A 13,470-nucleotide genomic window follows, 5' to 3' on the forward strand; every position below is an offset into this window, starting at 1 on the left:
AGAGCCCACACGTGTCTGTACACTTGCCCAGCCGCTTTAGGGACCAAGGATGGTCATGAGGCTTGAGTGTCAGCTCCTCTGACAAGGAAGACACTGGTCTGCCCTGGGGGTTCAAGGGTCTGGGTGGGCCTGTGCCCCGCGGATATCTGGTGAGATGACAGGTCATGACAAGAGTGTGTCTTGCTTGTCTGCACCACAGCTCAAAGCCGTGCACGAGCAGCTTGCAGCGCTTTCACAGCCCCAGCAGAACAAACCAAAGAAAAAGGAGAAAGACAAAAAGGAAAAGAAAAAAGAAAAGCACAAAAAGAAAGAGGAAGTGGAGGAGAATAAGAAAAGCAAAGCCAAGGAACTTCCTCCCAAAAAGACCAAGAAAAATAATAGCAGTAACAGCAGCACGAGGTCTGTGGCCGCCCCGCCTGACGAATGCCCCTTCTCTGGGATGGGCCCTGAGGGGAGGATGGTAGGGCCTGGTGGGCAGCCAGACACCCCCAGCTCACTGGTCTTGGTCTCAGCCACAGCTCCGCACTCACAGAGGGGCGTTGCCAGTGTCCCCTGTCCCCTGTGAAGACCACTGGGAGAGGGTGTAGAAGCCTCCCCAAGCCCTAAATGAAGGGATGGGTGCCCACCTTTCCTGCAGGGACCCATTCCTAATGGTATCTGCATCACCCCTTCGTAGCAAGAAGGAGCCAGCACCCTTAAAGAGCAAGCCCCCTCCCGCCTATGAGTCGGAGGAGGAGGACAAGTGCAAGCCCATGTCATATGAGGAAAAGCGGCAGCTGAGCCTGGATATCAACAAACTGCCTGGCGAGAAGCTGGGCCGTGTGGTGCACATCATCCAGTCGCGGGAGCCCTCCCTCAAGAACTCCAACCCCGACGAGATCGAGATCGACTTCGAGACCCTGAAGCCATCCACCCTGCGTGAACTGGAGCGCTACGTCACCTCCTGTTTGCGGAAGAAGAGGAAACCTCAAGGTGCCCTTTGGCCCTCTGGGGTGGGGCTGGGGTGTTCCCAGTCCCGGGTAAAGAAGAGGGCTGGCAGGTGGGGTCCAGCGCTGCCCTTGCACCCCTATTAACCAAGCCCCATTAGCATCTTTAGTTAATTTGGCCTTCCAATTCTGGCCCTCTCACTCCGCAGGCTGTTTAAATTTCTGATTATGAAGTCTGTGTCCTCGACATAGATGCCTCTGGAGGGTGGTGACATCAAACTCGACCCTAGGCTGTGGGGCACCTTTCTTGACCTATCTGGCAGATGGCCCTTGGGGTCCTGAGGCACCCCCCTCCCTCACCTCTTCGGGGTCTCTGGGGTGGGGGCATGGCTAGGAGGAAAGCATTAGGTTGGCACTGCGTCTGCCTGCTGTCTTCTCTAGTTCCTTGTGATCCGCTCTGCAGGTCTTCCGAGTGGCTCTTCGGTGTTATCGGTGCATTGTCTTGGCTCATGGTTTTGTCTCACGACCAGTAGGATTTAGAATCTGAGTCAGGGTTTTGCACACAGCCTTCGTTCCAGCCCAGACTGACTTGGGGTCCTTGGCACCCCCTCCCTTCTGTTCAGGGTGTCACACAGTGACACCCAGCCTCACTCTGCACACTGAGGTGCTGGGAGGGCCCCTGGGGCCTTTTCCTTGTCTTGCTTTGTCTCTGGTTGTTGTGCCCCCTTTAGGTCTTCTCCCCGCTGCCAGAAAAGTAGCTGAGGGGGCACACTCCCAGCAGTCCCTTGTTAGGGAGTCCCCTCCTGTGCTGGTCTCCTAATCCTCGGTGAACCCTGTGAGGGGGTATTTTGAGAGATTGAAGGGGCCTTGAAAGTTGAGTATAAGCCAGGATTTCAGCTGGCGTGAGTGGTGGTAGGCTAGCTGCACCCTTGGGAAGTGTGGGTCGGGCCAGGGTCTGGAAGGCCAGCAGCCAGTCTTTGGGAGCAGCCCTTTGGCTCATGGGGCTCTGGGTCCTGCCTGACTCTGTTGTCCCTGTTGCTTTATTGCAGCTGAGAAAGTTGATGTGATCGCTGGCTCCTCCAAGATGAAGGGTTTCTCGTCCTCAGAGTCGGAGAGCACCAGCGAGTCCAGCTCCTCTGACAGCGAAGACTCTGAAACAGGTTAGGTGTCTTTGATGTAGTCTCACCACACTCCTGCCTGTGTTCCACTGTATGTCCAGGCTACCAGAGAGCAGAGACGGCAGTCATAAGAACCTGCTGGGCCCTCCCATCTGTCCATCTGGTCACCCTGTTGGCCTTTACCTGGGGTGGTGGGTATCCCAGCACCTACCTCCACCCCACCCCTGACCTGGGCTGGGGACGGAGACAAGTGGCCAGTGGTATTGACACTGCAGAGCCCTGGGAAAGGAGGAATGGGGGCAGACGATGGAATTGATCTTCGCGCGACCCTGCCCAGCCTCAGAGTCCCCCAGCGGCACTGTTGCACGCACCTCGGCCCTTTCAAGTGATGTGCTTCGGCAGGTGTGGAGCAGCCTGCCTTTGGCCCCGCTGTTCCGGGGCTTAGAGCGCTGCCGTTCTCCCCGGAGTTTGCTCGCTGCTGCATTGGCTGCTCCTAACTGCACGCACTTGGACATGCGTGTCCTGTGCCTCTAACAGTTCCTTCTCTCCATGCTCCACGGGTGTGCACGTGTGCCCCCTGGTGCGGCTGAGCAGCAGCCTTGACGTGGGAGGCAGGGGCAGGTGGAGATGCCAAGAGCTGTGCTTGTGGTGGGACAGGAGATCTTTCCTCCAGACAAGCATTTCTGGTTATTCTCAGGGGAGCTGATGCTCAGACTGGCCCAGAGGGGAGGCTGGGAAGAAGCCTGGTGGCTAGGCTGCTCAGTGAGGTGGAGCTGACTTCCTGTGTCTGGATGCATAGGGTTGGTGGTGGGCAGGCAGGTGCCTTCATCGGCTGAGTCGACAGTCTGCAGACCACCCAGAGCCTGCTGTGGGCCCGTCCCTCCAGGCAGGCTGCAGTACGCACATCCGCAGTGGGCAGCAAGACTCCTGGTGTGTTCTTCCGTGTACCTAGTCCTGTCTCTGATACTTTACTGTAACTGGAAGGAAACGACAAACTCCAGTTAGTTCACATAGGTAGATAATGTGATCCGGCGGTGCCGAGGAGGTATGAGGATTATTTGTAGCACTTGAAAAGAGTGGTGCTGCTCTGAGGTGTGTGGGTCTTGTGGGGCAGGGGCCCCCTGGACCTTGTCACTGTCCCTTTTCCTTTGTAAGGACACTGTATTTCCCAGGGGAGGGGGAGGGGAGCCTTCTCTAGGACATCAGTGCTCTGGACTACCTCCTTTCAGTGGGCCCAAGTGATGTGAATTCCATTGAGGATATTCTGTATTTATTGAGCTCCTGTTGTATGCAGAGACTGCTGTGGGTAGTTTGCTGGTCACCTCTCTATCCTTTACCCTTTTTTCTTTCTTAGTAACCAGCTCCCTCTTCCAGTGCGTTTTAAAAATCTGCTGGCCAGTAGGGGGGGCCACACCCCGTGCTTGCTGAGGCAGAGTGGGGCCTCAGGCCAGGGCCCAGCGCGCTCCCGCAGGGTGAATTGCTGTATTCTTGGGCCTAATTAGCATTCCAGGTGGCTGCTGACTTCTCACTCTCAGTTCCGGCCAAACCTCAGGTTTGCCTTTGCTTCTGGGGTTTTGGACCTCCTGTGTTTTCTAGCAGGCTTCTCCTACTAGGGGTGTTGCAGCCCTTTCCCCTAAGGATCTGAGCAACCAGAGAAAACCCCAGAGATTGAAATTGGCAGAGGACCTGAGGGCTAAAACCATGCCACCAGGCCCCGCCCAGTGTGGTGCCTTAGGGCGTCGTGACCGTCACACCCTGGTGTCCCAGTCTTGAGTCCAGACCGTGGCTTTTGTCCCTGACTCCTGAGCTTCTGAGTACCCTGCACCCCGCCTGATGCCGCCTCCTGTGGAGTAAGCATGACGGCATTTCCAGCAGCTCTCTGCTGCTGCCGAGATTTTTTTTTTTCCTTCACATTTTTTCCTCCTTTAAAGAAAGTGGAAAGATTGTGCAACAAGTAATCTGAGAGTCCTGGGAACAGCTGTCCTGGCGGGAAAAAGGGCAAGATTTACAGTCTCAGAGCCGCCAGCCTGCAGGCTCCCAGGCTCCAGCAGTCCAGCCCTGGCGGCTCCCTCGGCTGCCTCAGCTCCTTCTTCTCCCCAGGCGCCCTCCCTACCTTGAGTTTTGAGAGGCTGTCCTTTGACTGTGTGGTTCTGGCTTTTCCTTTGCCATCTCTGTGCTCCGGGAACTGACCCGAGAGCTTCTGCTCTTGGGGGGGACCAACTCTGTAGGTTTGTTCCCTGCACCTCAGATGCTACAGGTCCCACGTGGAAACCTGGGTCCTGGTTCCAGGGGATGGGCTGTCTGCCACCACCCTCCTGCACAGGAAACTGCTTACTTGCTAAGTGGTTCCTCGTGTGGGGTCCATGGAGCTGGGTAGATTGCTGTGACTAGGTACAGGTGGTTCTGCCTTGGCAGGGAGGACGAGTGGGGGCCTGGTGGGGGGGCCACTGGGGGTATTTCTCTTGGTCTCTGGGGGCTTAACTGTTTCGCCCTTCTTCTTGTGTTTCCATTTGGATTAGAGCCGAAATTCCTGAAGGGCCTGTATTTGTCAGTTCTGCCAACACAGCCCCAGGACTCGAATCACCAAAAGAAACTGACCAGAGGCACTAAATTGGGGCTAGGGCAGTGGTAAGTGGCCTCATCTCTGGCCACTGTTCGTAGACAACTGCCAACTGCTCAGGACAGGGGGGGCTGGCTGTTGGGACAAGGCTCCTGTTCAGGGATGCAGTGCATCCACAGACTGGGGCTGGGGCTCTTTCTGCCCCAGACACCGTGTGCTCCTCCTCCCGTGAGCAGCACTGTTGGCCAGGCCCACCACATCTTTTGACCCCAGCTATTACCTGAGGCATAGTCTTCCACTGAGCTTTGATTGCGATTAAACTCTGAATCTGCTTGAGAGGTTTAGTATTGGGACAAAGACAGTCGTACAAGGGCCACCCTCCCACTGCCCTGGAGCCAGCGTAAGCTTTCACCCCATCCCATTGCTGATTGATGTCTGGCTCCTCCCCAGTGCTACCCGCAGGTTTTATAGGAACACAGGGCTGGACACCACCTCCTGTCCCTCTCAGGAGCATCCCTAGCCTGGGCTGGGATAGGAGTTCAGAGCATTCTCCTGGACTTGGTTTTGGTCTTCTGGTTGCAGAGGGAGCACACACCAGCTATTTTAGTCTCCTGGTTTCCTTTTCCCAGGATTGGAGCATGTGGGTGTTTCTTAATAGCTCCAGGGGGAAAAGGAATGCTTTATGTTTTGGAAAGATTTGAGCTGGAAAGTGCAGACAGAGGCCGTGGGGCATTCTTCCTAGACAACCAGCCTCAACTTCCGCGACCCCGGGTCTTGGAATGACTCGGTTCCTGTCCCATCTTGAGGCCTGCTGCTGCCCACTCCAAGGGTGTGATGCTTGCTCTTGGGGAAGGGCTGAGTCCCTGGCGGGGGTGGGGGTAGGAAGAGATCTGGAGGATGGGGCTGTAGCCCGTCTGTCTGCAGTGCCAGGCGACCCCTCACACCCACACACATGCAGGGAGGGATGCGAGGGCTTCCCGGGCGAGGGCGCGCCTTGTGGAATGTGCCTTGAATGAGAGAGCAGCCGGTGGGCGGGTTTTTCCCACACACACACACACTTGGGGACCATGGGAGTGCAGTGTTGGTTGCATCCGTGATTCTAACAGAAGCATCTGCTCTGCTCTGTGGGTGGGAAAGAGCCCCAGCCCCTCTCCCCAGTCAAAGGAAGCTGCATTTGATGCCTGGGAAAAAAGAAAGGACAACTTTCTTCCTCAACTTTTTATTTTTAATTTGTTTTCTTCCTTAACAGTGTATGTCATTGGCTCCTGTTTTTTATAATTTTTTTTGTTTCTTGGAGTTCAGAGGAATGCAGAGGCTGTTAGCTAGAGGTCTTACACTCCAGAGCTCCTTTCTTAGGGGCATTCCCTCCTTCCAGCTGAGCCCCAAGGCAGGGTCAGCATTACCTCGCTGAGATAGGGTGCAGAAAAGTGGACCCTGGGGGGTAAGGACAGAATCCGTGGGTGCCCAGTGGGTGTGGCACACCATGCAGGACTTCAGAAGTGAGGCAAGGAGAGGACAGGCGGGATAACCTCTCAGCTGCAGAGCCCAGCAAAGGAGACCCCAGCACGCAGTGGGCACGTGGAGCTCGTTACTGGAAGCCGTCTGTCTAGAGGCATGAGCAGGCTCAGGCGGTTCTGGAGACATCCATGCGTGCCTGATCCGAGGCCCTTCTTAGGGGAAGGTGGGCCTGTCCCCACCCGCAGCTGGCCAGGCAGGGGTGGAACTCACAGTTGCGGCGCTGTCTTCTCGTGCCCTGACAGCAGGCGGGGCACCGGAGGCTGGCTTGGTCTGCAGTTCTTCTGTTCTTTATGACTTGAACGATACATTCCACACCATTTCTCTCACACTGGTTTCTCTCTCCCTCTACGTAGGTCCTGCCTAATCATTGGACACGGACTCTTAATAAAACGGTCTTCAGTTCCAGATTCCTTCCCAGCAAGCTATAGCTTAAGTCCATTTTCTTCCGTGAAAGGGACAGGACTCCATCAAGTTATGGAATTCCTCAGAGCCCTGGGCCTGTCCCCCGGGGTGGATTAGTCATGTTCAGCAGCTCACACCTAGTCCCGCCTCCGGGAAGGCTGCCTGCCTGGCCGCCCGCCCGCCCGGGCCTCCTGTGTAAAGACTGCCTGGCTGTTCTGCCCAGCCTCCCTGGTCGTCTGGGGTCCTCTGAGTGGGTGGCATCTCCCAGAGGGTGATGACAATCCCCCTGCACACACATTCATGCGGTGCTGCTCCGTGTGCAAGGCCCCGTCACAGATGCATTTTCTGTCTCCACCCCTCCCTCTTTTGGGGGGACTCTGGATCCTAACTGCTTCCCTCCTGGACCTTCCGATGATGTTAGCCCAGGGAAGATCTCACTCAACTCAGCCTCAGGAAGAACATTGTGACATCTAGAGTCTCCCCAAGTGAGGAGCGAGGCTTTAGAGGCAAGGCCAGCTGGGCCCAGGGCTCCCTGGGGCTGTCCCTCAGCCTGCCTTCTCTGGTGGCCCACGCGGCTCTGTTGGCCAGGGTCGCCCACCAGCCACAGCTGACTCACAGCCCCCTGGAGTCCTCTCTGTTTCCATCGTTCCCACTGTTGTCTGTTGGGCATCTTCCCAACTTCTTTGGCCTCTTCTAAAGTCGCACAGGGAAAGTACCTCCTAGGCGGCCTCCTTGCCCCTCCCTTCCCAGGTACATAGACGCAGACCGCAGGAGCTGCCAGGCAGGCCGGGAGAGAGGGACGTCTGGGGAGACATGGCCATGCTGCCGGTGGACCTGACTCCTCCAGCCCACAGTCCTCGCCCCCACTGGGGGTCGGGATCGGGGCTAGTAGCACGAGAGGGCTGGACCAGTCGATGAGGGCATTGGAGCCTTTGGGCCCTTTTCGTGCACATGCAGGTACTCCTCTCAGTTCAGCTCCCAAGAGTGATGGGAGCTGCCGGGTGGGCCACATGATCCAAGCCCTCTGAGAGGCACTGGATAGGCTTTTTTTTTTTGGCTCTAAAAATAAACATCAGCCCTTTTTTGGTCATGAATCCAGCATCTCAGCAGAAAACTGCCTGGCGTGAAAAGTCCCCTAAGGAATAGTGTTTGTTTTAAGTGTAGTTGGTGTGTACTTCGAGGCCTGACCGTCTCCTGGCATTTTGGGATCAGCCTCCTCCTGCACCTGGGAGCGGGCTTGAGGAGGTGCAGTTGGCCAGCGCCTGCGTGGAAGCCCTGGCCCCCTCCCCAGCTCCTTGGGACCTTGGGCCCAAGTAGCTGTAACAGCCCCAGACTGGCCTTGGCCTTGGGTTCTGCGCTCAGCCTCCCCAGAGCCCCTCGGGCCCTGCAGTGATACTTGGGAGTTCCTCAGCTGCTCCCGGATCCTCCAGCCGGTCAGCTTCCAGTTGAGCTCATTTGCCAAACAGACTATTTTGAGCTGCCCTTTGGCCTGTTCCTGATGTGTTTCCAGTACTGCTTGGCCTGGCTTGGGTCCGGGGGCTTCATGCCCAGAGATTCCCACAGGACAGTTGGGAAGCTGCTGGCATTGTCTTTCTGGGAAGATTCTGCCGTCTTGGAGCAAATGGCAGGCTAGATTCCCATGGCGTCAGCCTGTGTGCCACCCCACCCCTTCCCACTCATGGGCACAGAGGCTGGAGCCCCAGGCCAACTCTTCCTGTGTGATCCTTGCATCTTCTATGTTCAGGGGTCCTGTCCTTGCCCATGGTGCTTCCGTCTGACAGAGAACTTGATCGTTTGATTCGGGCTGGCACCGGTGCCGCAGGAAGAGCAGAGCGAGCAGAAGCCCGCCCACCCTTTCAGCAGCCTCCAGTGTGCGGGCGGTGGGCGGTGCCAGCCGGGCCTGAGAAGTTGCTCTAGGGAAGGGTGGGAGGCTGGGTGTCTGCCGGTGCGGAGGCTTCCAGTCGGTTCAGTTGAGGGGCTCTGCACCTCTGCCCTTGCCTTCGGTCCTGTCTCCTTCCCTTGAGTTGTGGGGGAGTGGGGAGGAATCAGTGTTTTAATCAGATTTTACAAAAACGTTTTAATTCTTTGTACAATTACCATCCTATGTAAAGCTGAAATTTGTGTTGAGTTCAAGATGTTCATGGAATAAAGATCACACAGTACTTGAGGCCATCTTCATGTAACCCTTTCTAGAGAGTTTTGTGTGGGGGGTGTCTTGGGGCTGGTGTGTGGTGAAGTTGTGCACTTCCTGTCTTGTCTTCCTACCACGAGGCGAGTGGTGCACGTGAGCCAGCTGTGACAGCCTCAAATAGGCTCCGGCACCCCTTGGTCCCCGCCGCCGGCCCCTTGAGTCCTCTGGTCCTGGTGGTCTGCTGGGTGCCTTCTACCTTCTCTCCCGCTCTAGGCCAGCCCCACCCCGTACTTCTGTGCAGCCTGGGGGTGATACTCCTGGTGACCTTTCTAAGGCAGCTGATACCCACTCCCTGGATCCTTAAGGGCCCCATTGCACTTTGTCCCCGGTAGTTCCCCGGGTGGGCCTCTCTCACTCATGGCTGCAGGAAGATGGTGAGGGCTCAAAGCCACTTGTCCTCCTTCTGTGTTGGAAAAAAAGTTTTCCTTACTAAGGCCATGAGATGACAGGCCACCTCAACCCCATCCAACCTTCTCCCTGCGACACAGTGTCCTATCCTGGTCATACTTAATGCACTGACCGCTTTCCCACCCCCAGGCCCCCCAAAGGCAGGCCAGGGTGTGAGCAGCTGCCGCCAGCCTCCCTTGAGCTGCAGTTTCTATTGCTGGAATCCACCCTGGGAGGGGAGCCCAGCCTGAGAGAACGCCCCGTCCTCTTCCTCCTATGTGCCATGCTCCAGCCTTGTGTGTGCAGGGTCCCCTCGGCCCTGGGCTTCCAGCCTCTGTATGGTCCAGCACCCCTTCACCCCGAGGCTCCCAGACACCTGGCTTGTGGCCCAATCCTGCAAATTACCCAAACTGCTCCCTTTCATACGTGTGACTCAAGAGTGTCCTTTCTACCAGGTCTCATATGTGACCCGTAGAGTCCTGAGCCCTGTATCCTGGCATCTTTAGTATCTGGGTTTGGGGCTGGGCCTGCAGTTCCTCCACCCCAGGTGTCCCTAGTCACTGCCACTCGTGTAAAAATGTGTCTAGCCGCAGAGTTCTGTGTCACTGTCTTACCTCTTGCATGGAATGGTGAGTTCTGGCAGGGCACGAGGTCTCCCTCACCCCTTTAAGTGGCACGCTGCACCAAGGCCATACGCCTCTCCAAAGCTCCCTTAGCACTGCCCTCCATGAAGCAACTACCAGCGGAGCTAGCCCCACTTTGGGCAAAAAACGTGTCTTCCAGCACCAGCGGCAAGAGCCAGCACCCTGGTGAGGAGCGCAGGGGAAGCCAGGCGAAGCAACAAGGTGCCTCTCAGTGATAGACACCCCAAAGGCACCACGGGCGGGGGTCCCAGCTCCCACCTGGTGGTTGGTGGCTTCACTTCCCAGCCCTTGAGCCCTTGCCAGTCTTCCCCTCCCTGTCTCCCGCTCCAGGATGTGCACCCAGTGGTGTTTGGCGAGGGGAATCCCGTGGGCCAAAGCTCCTTAGTGTGAAGCTCTATAGAGTGGGGGCAGAGGGGCTCAGGCTGGCTCTCACACACTCCTCACAGAGACGGGCACACCCCAGGTGTGCCCACACAGTGGCCAGCACCAAGCCACAGGCTCCTGAGAAGCAAGGACACGTACTTTGTCTCCCTGCAGCACATGAACCGTGTTCCGACACAGGGACTTCTCTGAGGCCGGTCTCCTGAGAGGAAGAGGAGTCTGGCCAGTGGCTGCCGCCTCTGCTGGCCGCAGCACTGAGTGCCTCCCTCATTGGTTCCTGGGTCGTCCAGAGAGGCTGGCTGGCTGGCTGGCTTGCCTCTTTGCCTCTACAAAGTGCACACGCTTGTCAGCACTTACCACTTGTCAGCACTCTCCTCACCTGTCCCACGGCTCTGTGGCCAGGGCCTTGGCCCGTGCTGGCACCCGCGGTCCCTGTCACCCCAACCTATATATTTCTGCTTGGGACAATGGGAAGGCGCAAGTGTCACAGGGCAGTGCAGCTGGAGGCCGCCGAGTTGTTACTTCCTAGTCTGTGTGGCTGGGGCAAGTCCTTCGACTTCTCTGAGCCTTACTTGGCTAGTTTCTTAAATGGATAAGATCATTTCAAGCACCGTGGTGGTCCCGGGGTGAAGCGGGTTGGGGTGCGGATGGTCAGATCCCTGTGGAGGCCTCTGACTAGCCAAGAAGGGGAGATGGTTGGGCCAGGAGGTCCCTCGTAGCTCAGTCCCCCACACGTTTGGGTGTGCTCTTGTCATGAAGCTGGTGGTCTGAAGTTTGGCGGGGAAGCTAGGCATGGTCCCCGCTAGGAAAAAAGCCGTAGGCAAATGGGTAGGTGACACCTACACATCTTTCTCTCCCCTGTGACCCCCCCCAGACGGAACCCGGCCACCCTCCCTTCTCACTGTCACTTGGCCCTTCTCCTGAACTCACCCTCTGTTCTCTCCTCGCTCCGCGTGGAAGGCCTGCTCCCAGTCTTCTCCCTTAGAGCCTCACCGCCTTCTCTTTACCTCCACAGAGATGGCTCCGAAGTCAAAAAAGAAGGGGCACCCTGGGAGGGAGCAGAAGAAGGTAGGTGGTTTCAGGGGTGTCTCTGAGCAAGTGGGCGGTGGCCGCCTGCCTGTGTGGGCCCTGGCGGGGAGGGGTCCTGTGTCTCGCCTGGACACGTGTGGCCTGCCTCATGTCAGCCTGTCCTGTCTGTCTGCAGCACCACCACCACCACCATCAGCAGATGCAGCAGGCCCCGGCCCCGGTGCCCCAGCCGCCGCCGCCGCCGCCCCCCCAGCAGCCCCCGCTGCCGCCGCCCCCCCAGCAGCAGCCTCCGCAGCAGCCCCCGGCCCCGCCCCCGCCCCCCTCCATGCCGCAGCAGGCGGCCCCCGCGATGAAGTCCTCGCCTCCGCCCTTCATCGCCGCCCAGGTGCCTGTGCTGGAGCCCCAGCTTCCAGGCAGCGTCTTCGATCCCATCGGCCACTTCACCCAGCCCATCCTGCACCTGCCTCAGCCCGAGCTACCCCCTCACCTGCCCCAGCCTCCTGAGCACAGCACTCCGCCTCATCTCAACCAGCACTCGGTGGTCTCTCCTCCAGGTGAGCAGCGCCCGCGCCCGCGTGGGTCTTAGCACGGTGACGGGCTCCTCTGAGCGGCGGGTAGAATCCCTCTTAGCCTCAGCTGTCTGGTCAGTCAGGAGATTAGCCACTCCTTGGGCCCATTCTGGAAATGATGCCAGAAGTGTGGACAGGACAGGCCTTGCATAGAGAGACAGTGCTTTGGTGCAGAAGATACTGATTCAGGTCAGGCCTCACAGCGTGAGGTGGGAAAGGATGGGACTCCTCTGCAGCTCCCTCTCAGGGGTGGGAGGGCACGAACTCTCATCCTGCAGGGGATGTGGGGATGAGGAAAGACCTGGAGGGTGAGTGGAACGGTTGGAGGGGAGGGAGGAAAGTTGGGGGCACGGAGCACCGGGCAGGATGATGCTTGTTCCTGTAGCCCTCCCTGGATGTCATCCTGACTCTTAAGTTCTGGGGAAGCCTAGGAGGGTGGGGAGAGGTTGCCAGTTGAAGGGAGACAAGTCAGAGGGCGGGGTGGAGGAGAAAGGCTGGGCCGGGGGCCGCACAGTGTGTGAGCCTCACCACCCGGCTCCCATCCTTGCAGCTTTGCACAACGCGCTGCCTCAGCAGCCATCACGGCCCAGTAACCGAGCTGCTGCCCTGCCGCCCAAGGCTTCCCGTCCCCCCGCTGTGTCGCCCGCCCTGGCCCAGCCACCCCTCCTCCCGCAGCCCCCCATGGCCCAGCCCCCCCAAGTGCTGCTGCAGGAGGATGAAGAGCCACCTGCCCCACCCCTCACCTCCATGCAGATGCAGCTCTACCTGCAGCAGTTGCAGAAGGTGCAGCCCCCCACGCCACTACTCCCTTCCGTGAAGGTGCAGTCCCAGCCCCCGCCCCCCCTGCCGCCCCCTCCCCACCCCTCCGTGCAACAGCAGCTGCAGCAGCAGCAGCCGCCACCCCCACCCCCACCCCAGCCCCAGCCCCCACCCCAGCAGCAGCACCAGCCCCCCCCACGGCCTGTGCACATGCAGCCCATGCAGTTCCCCACCCACATCCAGCAACCCCCGCCACCCCCTGGCCAGCAGCCACCCCACCCACCCACCGGCCAGCAGCCGCCCCCGCCGCAGCCCGCCAAGCCTCAACAAGTCATCCAGCACCACCCTTCACCCCGGCACCACAAGTCAGACCCCTACTCCACTGGTAAGTGTCCCCACACAGCGCCCGGGCTTTGGGGAGGTTGGCTGCAGGCCCAGAATCTCGTCCCCGAGGAGCCAGGTGGGTCAGCTGGGCGCGGCAGGCTGACATGAGCTCAGAGCTGAGCCTCGTAGGCTCTGGTTTGGTTGGAGAGAGGCAGCTGAGGAGGGGCAGTGACACTTCATGCAGTGTTTTAATCAGGTGTGCATCTCGCTTGCAACCCGAGGTGACAGATTAAGGCCTCAGTTGGTCAATGTTTTGGAACTCAATTCCTGCTAGGAACAGGAGCCGAGAGCCCAAGGAAGGCACCTTCTCTGCCTCTCGGGGTTGGGACAGGCTTCCTGGAGGAGGTGACCAGGATGAGCAGGAGCTAGTTTAACAAACAGTGGGGTGTAAGGTCCAGGATGAGCCAGGAGCAAATCTGGGCAACAGGGGCTCTCTGGATACCTGCCTGGAAAGGTGCTTTGCTTTTGGTGTCAGGAGGCTCCCCTGGTGGAGCTGGAAACATGTCAGGTAGAATTGGGCTGAAGCTCAAAGGTAGTAAATAACTTCCCTGGGAAACGGTTCGCATCTTCTGCTCCCAGTCTGTAGCCTGACCTCAGCTGCC

At 58.4% G+C, this 13,470-nt stretch overlaps 1 protein-coding gene across 3 annotated transcripts in view; it reads left to right on the top strand.

Moving 5' to 3' along the window:
• The window catches only part of BRD4 (bromodomain containing 4), an 87,615-nt gene that overhangs the window by 68,025 nt on the left and 6,120 nt on the right, over positions 1 to 13,470 (top strand). Inside the window, exons 9-14 of one of the 3 annotated variants that reach the window (XM_069590731.1) lie at positions 200 to 399; positions 638 to 972; positions 1,976 to 2,086; positions 11,143 to 11,195; positions 11,332 to 11,710; positions 12,276 to 12,869. In XM_069590731.1, the coding sequence (XP_069446832.1) occupies positions 200 to 399; positions 638 to 972; positions 1,976 to 2,086; positions 11,143 to 11,195; positions 11,332 to 11,710; positions 12,276 to 12,869 (1,672 nt within the window). Of the gene's footprint in view, positions 1 to 199; positions 400 to 637; positions 973 to 1,975; positions 2,087 to 6,475; positions 8,697 to 11,142; positions 11,196 to 11,331; positions 11,711 to 12,275; positions 12,870 to 13,470 lie in introns of those variants that run through there. The other 2 variants (XM_069590732.1, XM_069590733.1) reach the window with 2 other exon arrangements.

This window comes from Ovis canadensis, chromosome 5, assembly GCF_042477335.2.
Source record: "Ovis canadensis isolate MfBH-ARS-UI-01 breed Bighorn chromosome 5, ARS-UI_OviCan_v2, whole genome shotgun sequence".
In the NCBI taxonomy this organism is placed as follows: Eukaryota; Metazoa; Chordata; class Mammalia; order Artiodactyla; family Bovidae; genus Ovis; species Ovis canadensis.